Source organism: Dreissena polymorpha, chromosome 4, assembly GCF_020536995.1.
Source record: "Dreissena polymorpha isolate Duluth1 chromosome 4, UMN_Dpol_1.0, whole genome shotgun sequence".
Classification (NCBI taxonomy): Eukaryota; Metazoa; Mollusca; class Bivalvia; order Myida; family Dreissenidae; genus Dreissena; species Dreissena polymorpha.
The window spans coordinates 67,386,953-67,413,657 of record NC_068358.1 but is presented as its reverse complement, the minus strand read 5'-3'; the positions used below and the strand labels follow the sequence as shown (position 1 = coordinate 67,413,657).

Here is a 26,705-nt window from a genome sequence, read left to right as displayed (position 1 = left end):
AACGATTTAAAGCAACACCGATACTATATAATTTTAATAGTGAATGCGGTCAGTTTATAATGATTTTTTAAGAATAACATTGTAGAATTTTAAACGAAAATGACGTCATTCACACAGATGGTAATTTTGACGTCGTTTCTAAGATACCACACAACTGTCAGTTTATCGTTAACCAAGACCTGACTATGAACGCTTAAATGGATTCGCGTTTATATAAGAGCTTGGACAGTTGCGAGGCTGAACATGCCTGGGAGAAGATCCGAGATATTGTCGCCGTCCAATTGATGGGTAGGCACAAACTGTTCTTTACATTTAAACAAAAAAAATCGTTTTTTTTAAAGATAAATTAACAAAGTTAAAGACTTGCTTTTTTCTTTCTGTTTTAGCTATTAATAAAATACTTACAACGAAAAATAGTATTAACACAATTTATTAATGTATTGATGATATATTCGCTAAGTTATTGATAGTAATAATTTAGCTTTTAATTTTGTCTGTTCAGGTGACAACGCTATTCCCGTTCCGTTTCTGCGCGATGCCGCCAAATTTGACGTAGCGCACGTGGTTCTGAAGGAGAGTCGCAGCCGCATGGAGAAGCTTACGGGCGCCATATCAACCGCTCTTCCGGTCGGCCCAATCTCGGAATTCATTGCCGGTCCGCTACCGGATGTCATTGAAAGGCAAGCACATATTAACCATCGGTTGTGTTCCGGTTATAATGCCACTCGTATATCTAACAAAATATATTATTTTTATGTCCTATTTTCACTATGCTATCCATTTTCAGAATGGGGAACGCTAAAAAAGACACTGGTATCATATTGAATCAGGCTTACGAATTCCACGAGTCGGACATGAAACACGGAGTGAAAAAGTCGCTGACCGTGCAAATTTGGGGATGCGGAAAATGGGCACTTGAATATCTGCCCAAACCTGGGGATTTTGCTCTTGATATGGTGAAAACAGGTATGTTGAAGTAGTGGTTTCTAAATTGGTACTGAAGTTCATCGGAAGAGCTGTCTGTAACACATATGTACATGTATATGATTTTGTTTTTGTGATGGGCAAAGATTCGGGGGCATCTGTGTACCATGAAATTTGGTATAACATAACTAAACTATTGTGTCGCTTGTTTATTCTCCCACAATTTACCTACACAGTTTAAATATGGTTCTTCTAGTTTAAAAATCTTATTTTCCCGCCCTAGAATAACTAGTCTTTGACGTATGATTATTATCCAATTTATTGATATATTTTCTATTGGGTCATCAAATCACTGTGAGAATTGTTTCATCCAACCATACAATGTTACAGGTTACAAAGATTTCGACCGTATCTACCTTATCACGCAGACTTTCTACGCCAGTGAGGTGAAGATTCAACTGTCCATTGCCGGAAAGGAGGACACATATTTACTTAAAGGTTAATGCAGCTGATTTTTACAGGATATCAGAAGCTCTCTCTAAACTAGAATCACATGTAGCAAACTCAACTTTAACTGTATCATTTTAAAAATGAGAAGTATACTGTTGTTTAAATATAACAAAGAAATGTTTCATGATATGCACTGCATATCATTTAAAATAAGTTAGCTTCTTTAATAAATTTATCTTTGAAAAAAAATAATCTAATACACTTGCATTTGGTTTATGAATATAACCAATTTAGTACGAAGCACTTTGTTAAGGGAGCTTAACAATAAGTTTTAAGCTTACAAAGCATCATCTTTTAAAAGTAAACAGTACCTTGTAGAGTACATACAGTATTAATATAAGGGTACAAAACAGTTGAACGTTTTTAAGCTTTATAGTACAAAACATTATGCTTGAAAGGGTACAAAACAGCTATATTGCAAAATTAAAAAAAGTTTTTCAATGCCATCAGTCCGCTATCAAGGGGCAAGGTACAAATCAGTTACCTTTAATAGACCAAAACAATTATTGTGTGAGGGTACAGGGAAGATTAGTAAAGTTTTCAGTAGCATTATATTTTGTAGTTCAACAAATGAAATGACAAGGTTTTTAACAAGATGCAATTTCTATCACCTAGGTCAGATCCCAGTAGGGTTCAACCTGATGAAGTACAAACTCTATCCCAATGGAACCCTAGGGGCCAGCAAGGTTGTGAAGGGGGAAAAGTGGAAGGTGAACTGGATCAAGCAGAGCACCATAGCCAGCAGTCTGGCTGCAACTTCATCTAACTGGTATATATATATGAGCCTCTCACATGAAAAGACCCTCATGCAGTACGCACAGTTATCAGAGACGACACTTTCTGCTTTTATGGATTTTTTGTTTATAGAAGTCTCTTCAAAACAAAAATTCGTTCTCTGTGAAAAGTGTCATCCCTGATAAGCCTGTGGGGACTGCAGAGGCTAATCTGGGACAACACTTAATGCACGAGTATTAGGCCTTGTTCTCCCACTTGTTACTACTAACTACTATTTTATTTACATATTATATGGTTACTATATTAACTCTTTATGGCATGATTTGTTTGCTTAGTATGCATATCCATTTGGCAAATTCATATTTTGCAAGTTAAAATCGGGTGTTAATTCGTAACTTAAGTTAATGATTTTTCAAAGTAACTTACTTTGCCACTTAGCATGGTACATGTGTCAATATAAAAGTCTCCTCATGTTCTGATTAATATTAATTCAAGACTATGTCTTCTTTTATTGTTGTTAACAATCAACACAACTTTAATGCTACATATTAGTGTCTTCAGAATGAAAAGCTCAATCATATGCAGTTCTTGTACAAATATCTGTACATCTCGCTGTACCAGATCTGTAATTGTTTGGACAGAGTTCTAGGACAGACAAATTTCTTTCCTGCTTTGTTTTTTTCTACCCATTTATTCACAATAACTTATTATTTTCTTTCAGATGCTGGATTTCAAAGCAATACATGTTAATCTTAACAGATTTTATTTAAATATACATTTTTACACAACTGTTTTTATATACATTGTATAAATAATTAAAGATAATTTATTTTTAAAAATATTGTTGGTGATTTTCTCATGTATCCAATCTCCACTGCGTAATATGCCAGGCCAGGAAAGCAATTACACTGTGAGGTCCTTCTCAGTCTTGTCCGCTAGCTTCTTATCATCAGCTTCTTTGTCTGAAGGTTCATCCTCCTCTTCCTCATCTTCATCCTCATCTTCTTCATCCTCATCATCTTCTTCTGTGTCATCATCGTCGTCGTCATCATCATCATCATCATCATCATCATCATCACCTCCTAGCATTCAAAGAAATAAATTATAATTGTAGACAGCACACTGTAGTGTCAAAGGAATACACTTTTTACCTCATTGAGTACCATTCCCACAAATATGCCATCGTTTATGACATGACACACTGAAATTTAACTTTATTTTCATACTGAGGAGTAAAGGGGACATGCACCGAATAAAAATGTCATATTGTTTACTTCTGTTACATTATTTCATAATTGCACTTTGTCTGCATGTATATAAACTGCTCCATATCTGGCTCTAGTTAGGACAAGTTCTCCTACTCTCATATCTGATTCTTGTTAGGACAAGTTTTCCTACCTCCATATCTGACTCTAATCAGGACAAGTTTTCCTACTTCCATATCTGACTCTAGTAAGGAGAAGTTCTCCTACCTCCATATCTGACTCTAGTTAGGACAAGTTCTCCTACCTCCATATCTGACTCTAGTTAGGACAAGTTCTCCTACTCTCATATCTGACGCTTGTTTGAACAAGTTTTCCTACCTCCATATTTGTCTCTCATCAGGAGAAATTCTCCTACCTTCATATCTGACTAGTCAAGAGAATAATTATCTCCTACCTCCATATCTGACTCTAGTTAGGACAAAATTTCCTACTTCCATATCTGACTCTTGTTTGAACAAGTTTTCCTGCCTCCATATCTAACTCTAGTAAGGAGAAGTTCTCCTACCTCCATATCTGACTCTAGTCAGGAGAAGTTCTCCTACTTCCATATCTGACTCTAGTAAGGAGAAGTTCTCCTACCTCCATATCTGACTCTAGTCAGGAGAAGTTCTCCTACTTCCATATCTGACTCTAGTCAGGAGAAGTTCTCCTACTTCCATATCTGACTCTAGTAAGGAGAAGTTCTCCTACGTCCATATCTGACTCTAGCTAGGACAATTTCCTCTACCTCCATGATATCTGGCTCTAGTTAGGACAAGTTCTCCGACCTTCATATCTGACTCTGGTCAAGAGAATATCTCCTACCTCCATATCTGATTCTAGTTTGGACAGTTCTCATACCTCCATATCTGACTCTAGTTAGGACAACTTCTCCTACCTTCATATCTGACTCTAGTTAGGACAAGTTCTCATACCTGCATATCTGACTCTAGTTAGGACAACTTCTCCTACCTCCATATCTGACTCTAGTTTGGACAAGTTCTCATACCTCCATATCTGACTCTAGGATACATGACATACGTCCCGGATTGTACGGGATTGTCCCAGAAATGAAGAACGTCCCGCAGTCCCGGAAATCTGTCAAATGTCCTGGATTTTACAAAATCCATATATACATGTACCTTATCTTAGGCTTAACTGTGCCTCGAATCTGTGTTCCCACTAATCCGCAGCGTCTCCATTGCGTTACTACGCTACTTGTCAAAATCGATCAATTAACAGGGGTCCTCTTATCATATCTATAGTCTCTTGTGCGCAGTCAAACCGAAAAGGCGGCATTGTTTGATGTGGTTATTAATTGGCTTGAATACATGTTTACTGATTTTATGGCAGTTTTTTGGCGCACGCTTTGAATGAGCGACAACACTCGTAAGCAGTCATACCTGTACCTGCAGTAAGATCATGCAGACGACGAATGACGTTATTTTCATACGCATGTGATTTTATTGCAGTTTGTTGAATTAATTACGCACAACTTTAACAACACACTTCAGAATTTTAATGCTTACGCGACATTTACAAAAACTAGCGTCAAATAAACAGTGATTTATCCTTTGTTTCAATAAAAAGCGCGCGAAAGTTATGCAGACATGTAGAACGTCGCATGGAAAGTGTGGGTGTATTTTGTGTTGTATAAAAACATGAACATCACGTCAGGCGATTTACTCGTGTTCAGTGGTAAAAAACCGCCCCGATTGGACCTTATTTCATCACATCTTTAAATAGTCACAAATGCGCTACGAAGTTTTTATGCGGACGTGGAAACGCCCACGTGTTTCATGCAGATGACGTGGCATGTACACAAAAGCAATTTGGTGCTCTTTTCTAACACGAAAAACACGTGGCTTGTATCTAGTAACGGAAGTAGTAATGTTTAATTTGACGTTAATAGAACAACTGTATTTCGGATAGGCTTTCGAACATAGCAATTTACGATGTGAAAAAAAAATGCGTACCCAAAATGCTTATATGTCTATATATATCGCTATATGTATACATGTCCCAGATAATCGGCAAAAGTCCTGGAAAATTTAGCTCAATGTCCCGGAATTGGTCTGAAAATTTATGGCATGTATGCAGTGAGTCTAGTTAGGACAAGTTCCTCTACCTCATTATCTGACTCTTGTTAGGACAAGTTCCTCTACCTCATTATCTGACTCTAGTTAGGACAAGTTCTCATATCTCCATATCTGACTCTAGTTAGGAAAAGTTTCTCTACCTCGTTATCTGACTCTGGTTAGGACAAGTTCCTCTACCTTATTATCTGACTCTAGTTAGTACAAGTTCCCCCTCCTCGTTATCTGACTCTAGTAAGGATATGTTCCTCTTCCTAAATATCTGACTCTTGTAAGAACAAGTTCTTGCACCTCCATATCTGACTCGAGTAAGAACAAGTTTTCCTACCCTCATATCTGACTCAAGTCATGTTCCCTAAAACAGCACAACTTCCCTTTTTTAAAGTATCAATCAGTGATATTTAGTACCAAGCAATACAAAATACCAATAATTCTTAATCTGAAGATTTCACGTAGCAAATTTTCCCCCTTGAAGTTTTTTTGCGCTAATTTGTCTAATTGGTGCAGTATCAAATTAGGCAAGAATATCGCTATACCCTCATATCTGACTCCTCCAAAGCCCGTGAACTGGTACTCCTCCACCTTGTATGGTGTGTACTCATCATCAACACCATCGTCGTCACGGAAATACCCTCGAGAAGCACCCTCCTGCCCTCCCTGACGCCCATAGTTATATAACCGAGCTGAAGAACACGTGTACTGATAATGAAAAGATGGAAAATCAACAAAGAAGACGATATCAATTCTGATAAAAGACAAGAGGAAATACATGTCTAAGCATTTTCAAGGTTGCAAAAAATACAAAAATGAGTTGTTACTCATAAGTTTATTATAAACTGACAAACTTCACTCCCACACTAAGAAGTAAAATTTCTGTCTTCTAATTGAAGACATAAGGCCTCGAGACGAGTCAAGAGTGTTACTTCTTATCAATTTAATTTGACCTATTGAAATTGCTTTTGATCTTGGGTGATTTTTTTAAACTCAGTTGAGAAATAAATGGGAAAATGTTCTGACTTCCTGTAATTTTCATACAGATCAGCCAAAAAATATAACTTTAAATTGTTGAAAAGCAATTTTTTTAATATGACCCAGTGACTTATTTTGACCACACGAGACTCTGTTAAAAAATCGGTCAAGATATAATTTGAAGATTGGGCAATAAGTTTGGAATCTAGATTGTCAACAAGGCAAATGTTTAAAATGTAGGATCGACAACAGGCGATCACAAAAGCTCAAATAATTCTATGGTGAGTTAAAAACAAGAGGGCCTGAAAGGCCCAAAGTTGCTCACCTGAGATAACAAGATTTACAAATTATTGGGACAAATCTTCTGACCAAGTTTCATGAAGATCAAAAAATAAACCTCTAGAGTGTTAACAAGATTTTACTATAGCCATAAAACTTGAAACTTGCTAATTTGATGAAATGCCTATTTATATAATTATATTCAATGGCGTTGTACAAAACATATATATGTACATAAAATTGATAAAAAAATAAGAGGTATTGATAATATTGTGCAGCATTAATTAAAGGATTAATGATCTTAATATATGTGATATAAATAATAATGCTGTAAGAAACTTAAGCATAAAACAATACCGGCTACACTATTAAAACACAGTAAAAGTAAAATATTATGTAATAAATTGATATAACTAGGGTTAAGACAATAAATATAACGAAAGCATGAGCAAATATTTTTCATTAACTTAAAGGATACGTAAAAGGATATTTCTGCGCTCTGGATGTCTGATCCCACAGCTTAAAGTCACTGTCACCCTTAAGGACACTTCTTTTGGGTTTTAACCTTATTTGAACTATCGTGACTACAAGTCACAAATAGACTGACCAAGTGTGACTACAAGACACAACTTGAAGGTTAAAATTACAGTGTGACTATAAGACACAACTAGAGGGCCTAAGTGTGACTAAAAGACAGCTGGTTGATGTAACTCAATCATTGAGCAAAGAAGCCCTAATGATTCTTGGTTACCAGTCACTTGTACGATAAATATCCTTTTCTTGATCACAGGTCTTCAAATTAAAATAGGTTGTAAAAGTCTCTGAAGAGAAATGTTTTCAAATTCTTTTTGAAAATGTCTATTGAGGCGGAAGTCCGGATGCTTAATGGAAGTTCATTCCACAGTTTCGGACCAACAACTCCGAAACTCCTATCCAAGAATGTTTTTCTCTTCGTGCGTTTCACATCATAACATCCGTTATACAAGACGGTAGATCGTAGGTTACGTGCTGGTACTTTTTCTTTTAAAAGTTCTGTAAGGTATTTCGGCGCGTGACCAACAGAACAATTATACATGAAGGCCAGTAATTTGAATGTTATCCTTGCCTTTACTGGAAGCCAATGAAGTTCATATAAAGCATCTTTTGAACTGTCATATTTCTGTCGGCTGAGTACCAATTTGGCACACATGTTTTGGATACGTTGCATTTTGTTTATTTCGCATTGAGCTGTTCCATACAAGATCAGATTACAATTATCCAGATGGGATATTACCAAAGACAAAACACGTATTTCTGTTGCTTCTTTTGTTAAGTATTTCCTTATGTTTTTGATTTTAAGGTAGTTGTACATAGCTGTACGACACTTAATTTTGATGTGTTCTTTAAAATTTAGTGTTTCGTCTAAATATGCACCCAAATACCGTATGCATTTTTCTGCTTTGACAGTGTCACCAGCAATATCTATTTCTTTAGATTTAGCCATATAAGGAAAAATGCCCCGCCCCCTGGCAGCCATGTTTTTCAACCAACCAGCATCATTTATTAACACTTCCAAGATATTATCGGGATGAATCTTCCGACCAAGTTTCATGAAGATCGGACAGTAAATGTGGCCACTAGAGTGTTAACAAGATTTTACTATAGCCATACAAGGAAAAATGCCCCGCCCCTTGGAAGCCATGTTTTTCAAGCAAACATAATTATTTTCAAACTCATCCAAGATATAATTGAGACCAATCTTCTGACCAAATTTCATGAAGATTGGACAATAAATGTGGCCTCTAGAGTGTTAACAAGGTTTTACTAAAGCCATATACAGCCATATAAGGAAAAATGCCCCGCCCCTGGTGGCCATGTTTTTAAAGCAACAAAAACCATTTTCGAACTCATCCAAGATATCATTGGGACAAATCTTCAGACCAAGTTTCATGATGATTGAAAAATAAATGTGACGTCTAGAGTGTTAACAAGGTCATACATTTCAATATAATTTAAAATAAAAGTTAAGAAGAACACGTGTCGAAAAATGCGAAATAAGCCAGATTTTTAATTCTGAAATCGAAAATGTCTGTAAAGTCGAATTCGCAAGAATGTATATCATGCATGTACGATGTGAATTTTAATTTAGTTTAATGGTTGTTTTTAAATTCCTGCAGCGATGTCTATTCATACGACACACAAACACTAACTTCGATCCTAATAAAAATACTAATTCTTCGGTTATTGCAGGAAAATATGTACGCAATATCTTCATCACCATCTGCTCGGGGCGCTAATTTGTCTTTGCTGCATTTTATGAAATTCGTCTTCAATGTCTTGCCTATTTTGTGTTGTTGTAACATGTATTTATCAATATATTACAATTTAACACATATAAAAATCGTATAGTCTCACTTTAATCATTTGACAAAAGAATGCCATATTGTACAGAATCATCAAACAATAAAAAACATATTCAAAAGTTTGCTATCTTCCAGAATGTAAAAGTATCATTCATAATTAATTCCACTTAATCTTCTTGTGCTTAAAAAAAAAAATATTAAAAAGGGAGACAACTCTGTCAATTCAACATAATTTTTCAAAAGCCATTTTGCAGTTACTTCCCTTGACATGCTAAACTAGAGTGTTCACAAGCTGCTTTACTATATAAATATAAGGAAATGACCCCCCCCCCAGCGGCCGTGCTTTTTTACCGATCCAAACCATTTTCGAACTCAACCGTCATATCCAGAAAACACATGTTCTGACCAAATTTCATGAACATTTGACCAAAAATGTGACTTCTAGAGGATTCACATGTTTTCACTATATACATATAAAGAAAACTGCCCCACCCCCTGGCGGCCATGTTTTTTCAACTTGTGCAGAATATCAATGAAACGAGTGTTTTGACCAAGTTTCATGATGATTGGGCAAAACTTGTGACTTCTACAGTGTTCACAAGGTTTCTCTATAGCCATAAAAGGAATACTGCCCCGCCCCCTGGCGGCCATGTTTTTCAACGGACCAGAACCATTTTTGAACTCAACCAACATATTATTTAGACAAACATTTTGACAAAGTTACATGAAGATTGGGCATCAAATGTGACTTCTACAGTGTTCACAAGGTTTTTCTTTTTTTTTACCTAGTGACCTAGTTTTTGACCCAGCATGACCCAGTTTCGAACTCAGTCGAGGTATCAATAGGACAAATGTTCTGACCAAGTTTCATGAAGATCAGACAATAAAAGTGGCCTCTAGAGTGTTCACAAGGCAAAATGTTGACGACGCACGACAGACAAAAAGGCGATCACAAAAGCTCACCATGAGCACGTTGTGCTCAGGTGAGCTAAAAACACAAGACTGTGTGGCCAGGCGTGTTAACAGTCATTTGATGACTATGTACCATGACAATGTGACTATGTGTGTTACTGGTCATGTAAGGACTATGTACTTAGACCAGATGTGTTAATGGTCATTTAATGACTTTGTCTCTGATAGTATGTGCCAAGACCATGTGGCCAGGTGCCAATACCATTTGGCAAGGTGTTTTACTGGTCATGTGATGACAAGTCTATGTGCCAAAACTATGTGGCCAGGTGTGTTACCATGCCAGGTGTGTTACCAGTCATGCTGAGCTCCTTGGTCTCTTTGGTTTCGTGGCCACACTTTGGGCAGGGGTAGTCCTGACCCCGAGCGTATTTGAACCCCTTCCTCTTTACGTGGTCATCACAGAAACAGATCTGGCATAGTGGAGATGGGACTTAGTATAGATCATATTGACAACAATATGGTCATCATAGAAACAGATATTTAATAGAGGTTATGATTACAATAAAGTCATCACACAAACATATATGTCAAAAAGGTGACAGGACTTAGTATAGATCATTATGAATACAATAAAGTCATCACACAAACAGATTCGTCAAAGAGGTGACAGGTCTGAGTTTAGATCATAGTGAAATCAATATGGTTGTCATTAAAACAGACCCATATTATGACTATAATTAGAACCATTTATTCTAGTACAGATCTCAATGTTCTGCGCTCTCAATAAGAGCTTCAAACTTTATACTTGTTGATATTGATAACAACTTTATTTGCTACAAGAATTACATGGAACAGAACATTTGTCAGTAGACCATACTATGATACACAAACAGGTATAACGCCTACCTTGCACCTCAAGCATGAATACTGCCCCAACTTATTGCAGGAACCACCTGTAAATAAAAGCTCTGTCATAGAAAAACCCAGCAGTCCCCTACCACGTTAATGTTGACAGGGTACAAACAAGATCTCCATAAGTTTCATTTTGCTAGCTTTCGTAGTTTTTAGTTGTGGCAAGAAGCATTTTTTAGTAATGAATGTTATCTGACACAAACAAGAAGAGAAATAGCATGCTTGTACCAAAACAACAACTTTTGTTAAACAAAAAAGAAAAGAAAAGTTTCATCAACTCAGCTTAAGTGCAAATTTATTTATCACATTATCCAGATTCAAACAGTCAGAAAGACTAACCTATTAGTCCCGTTCAGTTACTCCTTTATATCTGACTAATATATGGTTCTCATCACGCACTTGTACCAAATAAATTCCTTACCTTATGTAACAAATGAATCCCTAGGCTTTATGGTTCCTATCTGCCATTTGTGTTCTTATTTAACTTCCAAATGCAAAAATTGTTCACATTTTGCTCTTACATGCCAAAATGATTCCCATACAGTGAAATCACTTAAATTTGAAACACATTTTTTATAACTTGAATTGCTGACAGCCTGATTGCCTTAAAGTTGGAATACAATTTTGAGAAACAAGAGCACTGCATAGCGGGTGCCAGGCTCGGCTGCAAAAGCTTGTCAGGTTTTTATTTTAGAGGTCACAGTGACCTTGACCTTTGACCATGTGACCCAAAAATGGGTGTGGCGTGTAGAACTCATCCATGTGCATCTACATATAAAGTTTCAAAGTTGTAGGTGGAAGCACTTTGATTTTAGAGCCAATGTTAAGGTTTTAGCACGACGCCGGCGGTGACACGACACGACGAGCTGGCTATGACAATAGCTCGGGTTTTCTCCGAAAACAGCCTTGCTAAAAATGTAACCTAAAATTCATTAATTAATTGCCCAATCTGACAAAATGCTAGAGGAACACTAACAATGTGCTATTAATTGAATATCAGATCAAATTTATGCTCCACTTCAGTGACATTAATTCTTAACCAAATATCAAAGGTTCTGAAACAAGAAACCATCGGAGACGGGTGATGCTCCGCAAAGTTTTTTTTTGTCACAATATTGCACTATATATTCAGATAAAAGGAAACGTCTTGAGGGGCATAACTTTGTACAAAATAATACGATGGATGGTTTAGCAACTTAAAAATTTCAAAGGGCCATAACTCTCTAAATAAATCATCTAACCTAAACCCACAAATAACATGCGCATCTCCTCAAGGTAGTTAAGCTTCCCTTAAAGCTTCAATGAATTCCAGTCAGTAGTTGGGGGGACAAGAATTGTACAGTTAATGGAAAATTTCAAAGGGCCATAACTCTGTGAAAAATCATCCGACCAGAACCTGCTCCACTGATAATATGCACATCTCCTCTTGGTAGTGAAGCTTCCCATAAAGTTACATTGAATTCCGGTCATTAGTTACTGAGAAATAGCCCGGACAAAAATTGTGCATGTACGGAAGGACACACGGACAGACGAAGCGGCGACTATATGCTCCCCCAAAAATTTTGGGGGGAGCATAACAAACTGTCAACACTTTTCTTAAGTGTTGAATTAAAAGAACCTGACAAATGGTAAGAGTGGTATATATTAGCAGTGTTCATAAACAAAAGCGCATCTATTAGATTTCTTCACAAAAAAGTGATTGCAAAGTTCTACATTTACATGCCCAATTGTTTTCTGATATACTATTTATATGCCAAAATGGTTCCCATATTATATGTATATGCTAAATTGGTTCATCTCATAACATTTATTTTCCAACATGGTTGGTCTCTTACATGTCTGTGCCACACTGGTCGCATAGTACCTTTATATGCCACAAATGTCCCACATTACATTTATAATTATGCCACATTGGTCCCGTATTACATCTATATGCAAATATGGTTTGCCTGTTCCATTTTTATGGCACAATGGTCCCATACTACAAAACGCGCAAAAACGGTTAATTTTTTACATTTGTATGAATCTGAATCTAGCTGCTGACACATGGCCTGATGTTCAAACTGGTCGTCTTCACACAGAAAATTGTGGCAGAACGAACACTCAAAAAACCTGCCTCCTGCAAGAAAACCATACATTAAATATCTTTGGATATTACTGGTCTGAAATTTCTCCAATCATTAGCTCTAAACAAATGTTTGAATTTCAACAAGATTAAACTCTGATTGTTATTTTTCTATGACACAATTTGTTAAGGTTTGAAGAAAGCCCTTTCCTAATCTCGCTTCCCAGTACAAAAGCACTCTTGCAATTTTTTTTCAACTTATAAAAGCTCAACTTCAATTTTTAGACTATTGATAACCAACATATAACATGTGTGTGTTTTTTAATTAATAAATAGAACACTTGGTAGGTTACTGTTATAGAGGCCTGTTGCCTAGTTACCCTGTTCGGCCACTGCTCTTTCACACTCCTTGCACACAGCGTCCATCAGGGGGCATGTACAGGCATGGCTGGTCAGGCACTTGCGTCCATGGCAAACCCACGCTTCACAGAAGTCACATATTGCACCCTTAAAACACAGTAAACCCTTTCTCACTCAGATACAACATTTTACACAATGTCTAGTTTATGCTGGTTTCATATAGCTATTTTTGCCTTGCTTGCAAGCAGGAAAGGGTTAACCCTTTGAATGCTGGGAAATTTGTCTTCTGCTAAAATGTTGTCTGCTGAATTTCTAAAATTAGCATTTTCTTCGATTTTTTTCAAAGAATACTATCAGAAAAGCAAACAGTTTGGATCCTGATGAGACGCCACGTTCTGTGGCGTCTCATCTGGTTCCAAACTGTTTGCAAAGGCCTTCAAAATTCTATTCCCGCACTAAAAGGGTTAAACACTAGAAAACAGAACCAATATTTAACTTAGATGTAAAGAATTTTATAATATTGTTTTTAAATAAAAAATACATTAACAAGCTTAAAAAATACTGAAAAATATATATAAAAATACAAATAAAAACATTAAACATGATTGTCAACCATTGTACTTGGCCACTTAAAGTATTTAATAACCAATATCAGCATGAAAAGTGTTTGAAATTTAAGAACAAAGAATCGGTGTAGTTGAATGAATTGCTCATCATAAGATACCTTACCACCATGGCAAGACCTGTAACATACTGGCCAGCATGCTTGATGACACAGTCACCAGTCTTCATCATGCATTTCTGCTTTCCTGAAATAGAGCACAAAAGTCACTAAGTTCAAGGACAAACAGATTAAATACTGAAATCATAAACATTTATTCAGCCATTATTAAAAATAATGAAATCTATTAGCCAGTCAATGAAATAAAGCTTATACCAAGTAAATCTAATGACACAGTACGTACAATTACAAAGAATCATTTTATATACCAAATATATAATTCAAATAATTTGGTAAAGGACCACCCTAAAACAATATGCTCCTACCAAGGTGTGGGAAGTTAATTTGCCCCCTTAAATTTTTGAAAAGTTACTTTGCTCATATCAAGTTTTCAGAGATTATCTGAATTTAATTGTGAAAGCTGCACCATGAAAAATAACAAAACCTGCCTTTGTGAAACACAATGCCCCTTACTGCCCTTAGAAGCCACATCACAGCTATTTTAGAGAAAATTGATAAGTCCAAGGCCCATAACTTTGCACAAAATCCATGGACCAGAACCAATTTCAAGTCCAGGTAGGTAGACTCACCAAAAATCAGCTTGATATCTTAAAGTGTTGGGTACAAACCTTAAAAATATGTTATTATAGAGAAAATAGAGAAAGACCAAGGCCTATAACTTCACCAAAAATCGATGGGCTGGAACGCAACTTACACTTCATTTGTAGGTGAAAAATCAGCTCTATATTCGAAAGCTTGCGTCAAAAAACGTTTGGAAAACTGAATGCCAGACTGACAGAGGGACTGCTATATACCACCCTACCAGGGGGCATAAAAATCTACCCACAATTGCATACAAGTTACCAACAAGAGCACCGCCTTGCGGGTGCAGACCGCTCATCTATTTTCTTTTTAAAGGTGAAGGGACTCTCATTTTCAATCACAAAGGAGGGAGGGGTGGAGTGAAGAGGGGTGCATTGTGTGGGGGTGTGGACATTTATTACATTATCTTCCAAAAATGCGAAAAAAAGCAACAAAAAAAAAAAATCGGGAGGGGGGGGGGGGGGGGGGGGGGATTCTTGGGTGCGATGGTTGGACGGTATTTCAATCATAAAGTAATAAAAATAAATATTTGTGTTTTTTAACCGTTTCAAAAAAAATAATTGGGGGGGGGGGTGAGGTGGGGTGGTATAGTGTGAGGGTGTGGTGGTAATTTGTGACATGATTTTAAATAAAAAAAAATAAAAAAAAAATTAGGGGGGGGGGGGGGGGACTCGGGTGGGGGGGGAGGGGGGGTGGGGGGGGATTCTTGGGTGCGATGGTTGGACGGTATTTCAAACATAAAATAATCAAAATAAATAGTTTTGTTTTTTAACCCTTTAAAAAAAATAATTTGGGGAGGGGGTGGGGTGGGGGGGGGGTATAGTGTGAGGGTGTGTTGGTCATTTGTGAGATCATCTTAAAAAAAACAAACAAGAGTGCCAAACTGTCTCAAGATACGCCCGTTTGAAGGTTTTGGACAACTTGATAACTTTACCATGACCCATATTTGAACTTGACCTACATATCATTTAGACACAACTTCTGACCAAATTTGGTGAAGATCAGATGAAAACTACTTCAGTTAGAGAGCAGACACCATGCTAAATGCTTGAAATGCACTAAGTGACCTCATGATCTAGTTTTTGACCCGGCATGACCCATATTTGAACTTGACCTAGATATTGTCTAGATACAACTTCTGACCAAATTTGGTGCAGATTGGAAGAAAACTACTTCAATTAGAGAGCGGACACCATGTTAAACGCTAGAAATGCACTAAGTGACCCTGTGACCTACAGGGCTCAACATTAACTGAACTAGATGCAACTACTGACCAAGTTTGGTAAAGATCGGATGAATACAATTTGAATAAGAGTCCGGACAAAGTGGCGCTGTTGAAAATGGACTAATTGACCCTATGACCTAGTTTTTTACCTGGCATGACCCATATTCGAACTTGGCCTAGATATCAACTAGATGCAACTACTGACCAAGTTTGGTGAAGATAAGATTTATACAATTTGAATTAGAGTCCGGACAAAGTAAAATGCACTAATTGACCCTTTGACCTAGTTTTTGACCCAGCATGACCCATATTCGGACTTGACCTAGATATCAACTAGATGCAACTACTGACCAAGTTTGGTGAAGATCGGATGAATACAATTTGAATTAGAGTCCGGACAAAGTGGCGCCGTTGAAAATGCACTAATTGACCCTATGACCTAGTTTTTGACCCGGCATGACCCATATTCGAACTTGGCCTATATATCAACTAGATGCAACTGCTGACCAAGTTTGGTGAAGATCGGATGAATACAATTTGAAATAGAGTCCGGACAAAGTGGCCCCTTTGAAAATGCACTTATTGACCCTATGACCTAGTTTTTGACCCGGCATGACCCATATTCGAACTTGGCCTAGATATCAACTAGATGCAACTGCTGACCAAGTTTGGTGAAGATCGGATGAATACAATTTGAATTAGAGTCCGGACAAAGTGATGCCTTCCGCCCGCCGCCCGCCCGCCCGCCAAGGGGTTTCACATAATACATCCCGTATTTTATACGGGCGTATAAAAACAAGGGACAAAATTGTCACAAAACCAGGTTTTCATTGTGAAAAAAATCTGATAAAGGGAGACAACTCAAACTGAACTTTTGAAATGAACAAACAAAATTAACCCCCTTTGTAAGTTTGTTTTAAAATAAATCTATTTTTAGTCATGGCGACCTTGACATTGGAGACATTGACGTGATTCTTTCGTGCGACACACCGTCCCATGATGGTGAACAAATGTGCCAAATGATTTTAAAATCTCATAATGAATGACATAGTTATAGCCCAGACAAGCTCATTTATGGCTATTTTTTACCTTTGAACTCAAAGTGTGACCTTGACCTTGGAGATATTGACGTAATTTTTTCGCGCGACATACCGTCTAATGATGGTTAACAAATGTGCCAAATGATTTTAAAATCTGACAATGAACGACATAGTTATGGCCCGGACAAGCTTGTTCCGCCAGCCCGCCAGCCAGCATTCGCCAATCTAATAACCAGTTTTTTCCGTCGAAAAACCTGGTTAAAAAAAAAAAATAGGGGGGGGGGGAATCGGGGGGGGGGGGGTGGGTGGGGGGGTGGTGGGTGGGTTGGGGCGGGGGGAAGGGGGGGGCACGGACGGGCGATGGTTTGGGTGGAGTCTATTGTGGTATGTCAGGTAAGAGTAGTTTTGTCAAAGTATCAATCAAATCTAATCATAAATAAAGAAGTTATGGCAATTTTAGCAAAATTTAATAATTTGACCTTGAGAGTCAAGGTCATTCAAAGGTCAAGGTAAAATTCAACTTGCCAGGTACAGTAACCTCATGATAGCATGAAAGTATTTGAAGTTTGAAAGCAATAGCCTTGATACTTAAGAAGTAAAGTGGATCGAAACACAATTTTTTTTTACCATATATTCAAAGTTACTAAGTCAAAAAAGGGCCATAATTCCGTAAAAATGACATCCAGAGTTATGCAACTTGTCCTTTTACTGTACCCTTATGATAGTTTGCGAGTGTTCCAAGTATGAAAGCAATATCTATGATACTTTAGGGGTAAAGTGGACCAAAACACAAAACTTAACCAAACTTTCAATTTTCTAAGTATAAAGGGCCCATAATTCCGTCCAAATGCCAGTCAGAGTTACATAACTTTGCCTGCACAGTCCCCTTACGATAGTTAATAAGTGTTGCAAGTATGAAAGCAATAGCTTTGATACTGTAGGAATAAAGTGGACCTAAACACAAAACATAACCAAATTTTCAATTTTCTAAGTATAAAAAGGGCACATAATTCTGTCAAAATGCCAGTCAGAGTTACAATACTTTGCCTGCACTGTCCCCTTATGATAGTTAGTAAGTGTTGCAAGTATGAAAGCAATAGCTTTGATACTTAAGGAACAAGAGCACCGCCTTGCGGGTGCAGACCGCTCATCTATTTTCTTTTTAAAGGTGAAGGGACTCTCATTTTCAATCACAAAGGAGGGAGGAGTGGAGTGAAGAGGGGTGTATAGTGTGGGGTTGTGGACATTTATTACATTATCTTCCAAAAAAGCAAAAAAATAAAAAAAAATAAAAAAATCGGGGGGGGGGGGGGTATAGTGTGAGGGTGTGGTGATAATTTGTGAGATGATCTTAAAAAAAAAAAAAAAAAAAAAAAAAATCAAAAAAAAAATTTGGGGGGGGGGTGGGGGGGTGGGGGTGGGGGTATAGTGTGAGGGTGTGGTGGTCATTTGTGAGATGATCTTATAAAAAAAAAAAAAAAAAAAAAAAAAAATTAGGGGGGGGGGGGAGGGGGGGAGGGGGGGGAGGGCACGGGGGATGGTTTGGGTGAAGTCTATTGTGGTATGTCAGGTAAGAGTAGTTTCATCAAAGTATCAATCAAATCTAATCATAAATAAAGAAGTTATGGCAATTTTAGCAAAATTTAATAATTTGACCTTGAGAGTCAAGGTCATTCAAAGGTCAAAGTAAAATTCAAGTTGCCAGGTACAGTAACCTCATGATAGCATGTAAGTATTTGAAGTTTGAAAGCAATAGCCTTGATACTTCGAGTGGATCGAAACACAAAATTTAACCATATATTAAAAGTTACTAAGTCAAAAAAGGGCCATAATTCCGTAACAATGACAACCAGAGTTATGCAACTTGTCCTTTTACTGTACCCTTATGATAGTTTGTGAGTGTTCCAAGTATGAAAGCAATATCTATGATACTTTAGGGGTAAAGTGACCAAAACATAAATCTTAACCAAATTTTCAATTTTCTAAGTATAAAGGGCCCATAATTCCGTCCAAATGCCAGTCAGAGTTACATAACTTTGCCTGCACCGTCCCCTTATGATAGTTCATAAATCTTGCAAGTATGAAAGCAATAGCTTTGATACTGTAGGAATAAAGTGGACCTAAACACAAAACTTAATCAAATTTTCAATTTTCTAAGTATAAAAAGGGCACATAATTCTGTCAAAATGCCAGTCAGAGTTACATTACTTTGCCTGCACAGTCCCCTTATGATAGTTAGTAAGTGTTGCAAGTATGAAAGCAATAGCTTTGATGCTTAAGGAATAAAATGGACCTAAACACAAAACTTAACCAAAATTGTCAATTTTCTAAGTATAAAAAGGGCACATAATTCTGTCAAAATGCATGCCAGAGTTATCTAACTTTGCCTGCCCAGTCCCCTCATGATAGTAAGTAAGTGTACCAAGTTTGAATGCAATAGCATTGATACTTACTGAGAAAAGTGGAACTAAACGCAAAACTTAACCAAAATTTGCAATTTTTTAAGTATAAAAAGGGCACATAATTCTGTCAAAATGCACGCCAGAGTTATCTAACTTTGCCTGCCTAGTCCCCTCATGATAGTAAGTAAGTGTACCAAGTTTGAATGCAATAGCATTGATACTTTCTGAGAAAAGTGGACCTAAACGCAAAACTTAACCGGACGCCGACGCCAACGCCAACGCCAACGCCAACGCCGACGCCGACGCCAAGGTGATGACAATAGCTCATAATTTTTTTTCAAAAAATAGATGAGCTAATAAAATGGACCTAAACACAAAACTTAACCAAAATTTTCAATTTTCTAAGCATAAAAAGGGCACATAATTCTGTCAAAATGCAAGCCAGAGTTATCTAACTTTGCCTGCCCAATCCCCTCATGATAGTAAGTAAGTGTACCAAGTTTGAATGCAATAGCATTGATACTTTCTGAAAAAAGCGGACCTAAACGCAAAACTTAACCAAAATTTTCAATTTTCTAAGTATAAAAAGGGCACATAATTCAGTCAAAATGCATGCCAGAGTTATCTAACTTTGCCTGCCCAGTCCCCTCATGATAGTTAGTAAGTGTACCAAGTTTGAATGCAATAGCATTGATACTTTTTGAGAAAAGTGGACCTAAACGCAAAACTTAACCGGACGCCGACGCCAAGGTGATGACAAAAGCTCATTTTTTTTTTTCAAAAAATAGATGAGCTAACTAGAGCTTCATATCTAATGTGACTAATAACACTACACAGCTTGGTACCGTAAAATGACACCATTCCCAATGACACCATTTTTCCCAATTTCACAATAAAATCTGTTCCCAAGTCACAGAAAACAAGAGCACCGCCTTGCGGGTGCAGACCGCTCATCTATTTTCTTTTTAAAGGTGAAGGGACTCTCATTTTCAATCACAAAGGAGGGAGGGGTGGAGTGAAGAGGGGTGCATTGTGTGGGGGTGTGGACATTTATTACATTATCTTCCAAAAATGCGAAAAAAAGGAACAAAAAAATCGGGGGGGGGGGGGGTGGGGTGGGGGGGGAAGGGATTCTTGGGTGCGATGGTTGTACGGTATTTCAAACATAAATAATAAAAATAAATATTCGTGTTTTTAAACCGTTTAAAAAAGAAATGGGGGGGGGGGGGGGTGAGGTGGGGGGGGGGTATAGTGTGAGGGTGTGGTGGTAATTTGTGAGGTAAAAAAAAAAAAAAAATTTAGGGGGGGGGGGTATTCGGGTGGGGGGAGGGGGGGAGTGGGGGGGATTCTTGGGTGCTATGGTTGGACGGTATTTCAAACATAAAATAATCAAAATAAATAGTTTTGTTTTTTAACCGTTTAAAAAAAAAATTGGGGAGGGGGTGGGGTGGCCATTTGTGAGATGATCTTAAAAAAAAAAAAAAAAAAAAAAAAAAAAGGGGGAGGGGGATTCGGGAGGGGGGGGGGCACGGGCGATGGTTTAGGTGGAGTCTATTGTGATATGTCAGGTAAGAGTAGTTTTGTCAAAGTATCAATCAAATCTAATCATAAATAAAGAAGTTATGGCAATTTTAGCATAATTTAATAATTTGACCTTGAGTCAAGGTCATTCAAAGGTCAAGGTAAAATTCAACTTGCCAGGTACAGTAACCTCATGTTAGCATGAAAGTATTTGAAGTTTGAAAGCAATAGCCTTGATACTTAAGAAGTAAAGTGGATCGAAACACAAAATTTAACCATATATTCAAAGTTACTAAGTCAAAAAAGGGCCATAATTCCGTAAAAATGACATCCAGAGTTATGCAACTTGTCCTTTTACTGTACCCTTATGAAAGTTTGCGAGTGTTCCAAGTATGAAAGCAATATCTATGATACTTTAGGGGTAATGTTGACCAAAACACAAAACTTAACCAAACTTTCAATTTTCTAAGTATAAAGGGCCCATAATTCCGTCCAAATGCCAGTCAGAGTTACATAACTTTGCCTGCACAGTCCCCTTACGATAGTTAATAAGTGTTGCAAGTATGAAAGCAATAGCTTTGATACTGTAGGAATAAAGTGGACCTAAACACAAAACATAACCAAATTTTCAATTTTCTAAGTATAAAAAGGGCACATAATTCTGTCAAAATGCCAGTCAGAGTTACATTACTTTGCCTGCACAGTCCCCTTATGATAGTTAGTGTAAGTGTTGCAAGTATGAAAGCAATAGCTTTGATACTTAAGGAATAAAATGGACCTAAACACAAAACTTAACCAAAATTTTCAATTTTCTAAGTATAAAAAGGGCACATAATTCTGTCAAAATGCACGTCAGAGTTATCTTACTTTGCCTGCCCAGTCCGCTCATGATAGTAAGTAAGTGTACCAAGTTTGAATGCAAAAGCATTGATACTTTCTGAAAAAAGTGGACCTAAACGCAAAACTTAACCAAAATTTTCAATTTTCTAAGTATAAAAAGGGCACATAATTCAGTCAAAATGCACGCCAGAGTTATCTTACTTTGCCTGCCCAGTCCCCTCATGATAGTAAGTAAGTGTACCAAGTTTGAATGCAATAGCATTGATACTTTCTGAGAAAAGTGGACCTAAACGCAAAACTTAACCGGACGCCGACGCCGACGCCAAGGTGATGACAATAGCTCATAATTTTTTTTCAAAAAATAGATGAGCTAAAAATGGTTAAGAGTTTTATACACACACACATATCTCCCTTTTGTCAAAACATCGCAGTCTACACAATAGGTCAGTATACATGCGAAGAGTGCTTTCACAACACCCAACACTTAATCCAGTTTTGTCCAGATTATCTGTTTACTCAGTACTGTTTACAGTACAATAACTGCTTACTGTAAATAATGTATAATCTAAAAGACTGTGAAGATAAAGATACAGCATGTTTGATTTGAAATTAATTTTGAGGGAAGGTCTAAAAAAAAACCACTTACATGTTTAAATTTTTTTTCCAGCATAATTAATATATTTCCTAAATTAGATGAAAATGCTGCTGATTTTCCCAATTTTGCCCGTACCAGTACCATTTCCAAAGAGATAATTAAAAAACGCTGATGTCTATGGTTAAGTTCAAGGTCACATCATAACAAGAATCACTACACATGTACATGTGAAAATTGTGTTTTGAACATCTACACATCAAGTCCATTGTGATGACATACTTCAAGTTTAAAATTAATCTCTAGAGAAATGAAACTTGTGAAACACAAAAACTTGTGCGGACACAGCAACAAACCGATCAACAGAAAGAGTAACTCAAATGTACCCTCTTTCCAACTTGGTTTTAAGGGTGTAAAATAACTCCTACCAAAGAATAAGAAGAAGCCATGAAAATCAAAAAGGTTTTTATATTCTTTACAATATCACCGTGATCTTCTAAAACATGGCATAATATTATTTCAAAATGTGTTTTTATGCACAAAAAATAAATTACTATTTATAAATTTACAATATTTATTAATATTATTTTATTTTTAGAATGTTGAATATTGAAAGGAACATACACTGCAAAACAAATGGCTTGACAGTGTCAATTAAGCATAACACAGTGCCAACTAAATGGTTTGATATTAAAATGAAAGCATCACACACTGCTTACAGTGCCGACAACATGTAAATGGTTCGACATTGTAAATAAGGCATCGAACACTGCCAAATAAATATTTTGACGTTGTTTTTGAAGCATCACACACTGCCTACTAAATGGTTTGATATCGTTTTTGAAGAATCCGACATTGCCAACAATGGTTCAACATTCTAAATGAAGCATCACACACAGCCTACTAAATGGTTCAAAATTCTTAATGAAGAATCGCACACTGCCTTCTAAATGGTTCAACATTCTAAATGAAGCATCACACACAGCCATCTAAATGGTTTAACATTCTAAATGAAGCATCACACACAGCCATCTAAATGGTTCAACATTCTAAATGAAGCATCACACACAGCCATCTAAATGGTTCAACATTCTAAATGAAGCATCACACACAGCCATCTAAACGATTCAACATTCTAAATGAAGCATCACACACAGCCATCTAAATGGTTCAACATTCTAATTGAAGCATCACACAAAGCCATCTAAATGGTTCAACATTCTAAATGAAGCATCACACACAGCCATCTAAATGGTTCAAAATTCTAAATGAAGCATCACACACAGCCATCTAAATGGTCCAACATTCTAAATGAAGCATCACACACAGCCATATAAATGGTTAAACATTCTAAATGAAGCATCACACACTGCCTTCTAAATGGTTCAAAATTCTAAATGAAGCATCACACACAGCCATCTTAATGGTTCAACATTCTAAATGAAGCATCACACACAGCCATCTAAACGGTTCAACATTCTAAATGAAGCATCACACACAGCCATCTAACTGGTTCAACATTCTAAATGAAGCATCACACACAACCATCTAAATGGTTCAACATTCTGAATGAAGCATCACACACAGCCACCTAAATGGTTCAAAATTCTAAATGAAGCATCACACACAGCCATCTAAATGGTTCAACATTCTAAATGAAGCATCACACACAGCCATCTAAATGGTTCAACATTCTAAATGAAGCATCACACACTGCCTACTAAATGGTTTGACATTCTAAATTAAGCATCACAATTGTCATTGAAGCATCAACCACTGCAAACTAAAGGGTTAGACACTGTCCTTGAAAATCTGCCTACTAAATTGTTTGATGTTGTGACTGAAGTATCAAACGCTGCCAACTAAAATTTTGACATTATCACTGAAGCATCACACACTGCAAACTATCTAAATGGTTTGACACTCACTGAAGCATCACACACTGCCAACTACCTACATGATTTGACACTCACTGAAGCATCACACACTGCCAACTACCTACATGGTTTGACACTCACTGCAGCATCACACACTGTCAACTACCTACATGATTTGACACTCACTGAAGCATCATACACTGTCAACTACCTACATGGTTTGACACTCACTTCAGCATCACACACTGCCAACTACCTACATGGTTTGACACTCATTACAGCATCACACACTGCCAACTACCTAAATGATTTGACACTCACTGAAGCATCACACACTGTCAACTACCTACATGGTTTGACACTCACTGAAGCATCACACACTGCCAACTACCTACATGGTTTGACACTCATTGCAGCATCACACACTGTCAACTACCGACATGATTTGACACTCACTGAAGCACCACACACTGCAAACTACCTACATGGTTTGACACTCCCTGAAGCATCACACACTGCCAACTACATGGTTTGTCACTCCCTGAAGCATCACACACTGCCACTACCTACATGGTTTGACACTCACTAAAGCATCACACACTGCCAACTACATGGTTTGTCACTCACTGAAGCATCACACACTGCCAACTGCCTACATGGTTTGACACTCACTGAAGCATCACTCACTGCCAACTACATGGTTTGTCACTCACTGAAGCATCACACACTGCCAACTAGCTACATGGTTTGACACTCACTGAAGCATCACACACTGCCAACTACCTACATGGTTTGTCACTCACTGAAGCATCACACACTGCCAACTACATGGTTTGACACTCCCTGAAGCATCACACACTGCCAACTACCTACATGGTTTGACACTCACTGAAGCATCACACACTGCCAAGTATATGGTTTGACATTGTCACTTAAGTATCACAAACTGCAAACTTAATGATGTAACATTGTCTTTGAAACAACACTGAAAACTTACCACAAGCACCGCACACGGGCAGTCTTTGCAAACTGTTGCAGAAATAACAGAAAGCTCTATTCTTTTGTGATTTCTTGCATTGCTCACATTCCTGAAATAATGTATGTTGTTTCAAATAAAAGCATTAACATTTTCAATAATCTGATAATCACGTTTAGAGGGAATAGTTCACAGTCTGTCAAAATGGTATTTTCCAACTTTTTGTCACAGATTTAACAAGACTATTGCCAAGCAATATATGTCCCCTACCGGCTACACCATTGTCAGAATTATTTTTTGTTTGTTGCCATAGCAACCAGAATTTTTGACGTAAGAAGAAAATGAAAAGAAGTGCATAATGTCCATATTGCCATCTATCCATATTTCAAGTTTAATGAAAAAATATGAAGAACTTTTAAAGTTATCGCAGGATCCAAAAAAGTGTGCAGGATCCACAATTTTCAACAGTATTTCTAGTCTATTTGTTGCCATAGCAACCAGCATTTTTAATGTAAGAAGAAAATGAAATGACGTGCATAATATCCATATTGCCATCTGTCCATGTTTCAAGTTTCATGAACAAATATGAAGAACTTTTAAAGTTATTGCAGAATCCAGAAAAGTATGACAGACTGACGGACACGGTAGGGGAAAAAAGTAAATGATCAATAAACATCAATGAGCAAAATAACCCTAGTTACATAGACACACTGAAAATAAACTTTCGAATACAGATAGCCATTGTTAGAAATTTATAAAATTATTAAATGTTACAAATGGGAAACAATTATTTAATTTGGATAGTTCGGTTATCGTTATATTTTGGGAAAATACATGGATTGCTTATATAAAGTAAAAAATACCAATATTATATCATAGCAGCATTGAAGGCCAAGTGGTTCAGACGCTTGACTTTTGCTCCAAGGTTTAGTGGAGCCATGGTGAGGATAACTTTTTTCTTTCTTTAATTTTATTCTTGTTTTATAATTGAGGTCTTTAGTTCCGATGTTAACATATATCACTTATAAGCAGCATTAATTTTTTGGGATTGGGAACATAGCTGAATTTTGGCTATAAAATCGGGCCAAAAAAACCCCTGAACAATGGATCGTTAACAAACAGGGGAAGTAACCCCAGCAAGCTTTGATGACAGTTTGGATTTGTTTCCGATGCCAGATTACTTTGTATTATTTTCCTCACTGATAAAAATGCAATACATTTCAGGGCCTTTGATGGGTAAATTTTTTTATTTGCCACATATTTTTGCCAGTTTTTTTTTGCCGCTTTAAAAAATAGTCTTCAATGTGTTACAATGAATTTGTTTAATTATTAAACAAGAGGGCCATGGTGGCTCTGGGTGGCTCACCTGAGTAGCATTAATGTTAAGTTAGGGTTGTAAACGTTGTTTTGTGGGCAGAAAGGGTTTGTTGTTTCGGCAGATGTATACATATATGCGTTATAGGTAGTTTTGTGTGTGTGTTTACGTTTTTTAAAATAGACATTTGCGACAAAGCTATATTTTGGATAAAAGTAATATGAGGACAGTAATTTAATAATGAA

The 26,705-nt window shown here is 37.0% G+C and overlaps 2 protein-coding genes across 7 annotated transcripts in view; one reads left to right on the top strand and one right to left on the bottom strand.

Annotated features, from left to right (window-relative positions):
• The first annotated feature begins 118 nt into the window (after positions 1-118).
• On the top strand, positions 119-3,008 carry LOC127879115 (uncharacterized protein C11orf42-like). The gene is made up of 6 exons (XM_052425791.1): positions 119-288; positions 503-680; positions 788-966; positions 1,315-1,422; positions 2,050-2,203; positions 2,891-3,008. Coding segments are annotated over exons 1-6 (711 nt in total). The 5' UTR covers positions 119-197; the 3' UTR covers positions 2,892-3,008.
• LOC127879110 (zinc finger protein 330 homolog) overlaps positions 2,916-26,705 on the bottom strand; it is a 43,778-nt gene continuing 19,988 nt past the window's right edge. For 5 of the 6 annotated variants that reach the window (XM_052425781.1, XM_052425785.1, XM_052425783.1 and 2 more), the window contains 8 exons: positions 25,167-25,257; positions 14,078-14,157; positions 13,369-13,495; positions 12,938-13,042; positions 10,918-10,964; positions 10,364-10,481; positions 6,046-6,192; positions 2,916-3,251 (listed from right to left, as the gene is read on the bottom strand). In XM_052425781.1, coding sequence (XP_052281741.1) covers positions 3,073-3,251; positions 6,046-6,192; positions 10,364-10,481; positions 10,918-10,964; positions 12,938-13,042; positions 13,369-13,495; positions 14,078-14,157; positions 25,167-25,257 — 894 coding nt within the window. In that variant the 3' untranslated portion in view covers positions 2,916-3,072. The remainder of the gene's footprint in view (positions 3,252-6,045; positions 6,193-10,363; positions 10,482-10,917; positions 10,965-12,937; positions 13,043-13,368; positions 13,496-14,077; positions 14,158-25,166; positions 25,258-26,705) is intronic. The other variant, XM_052425782.1, reaches the window with a different exon arrangement.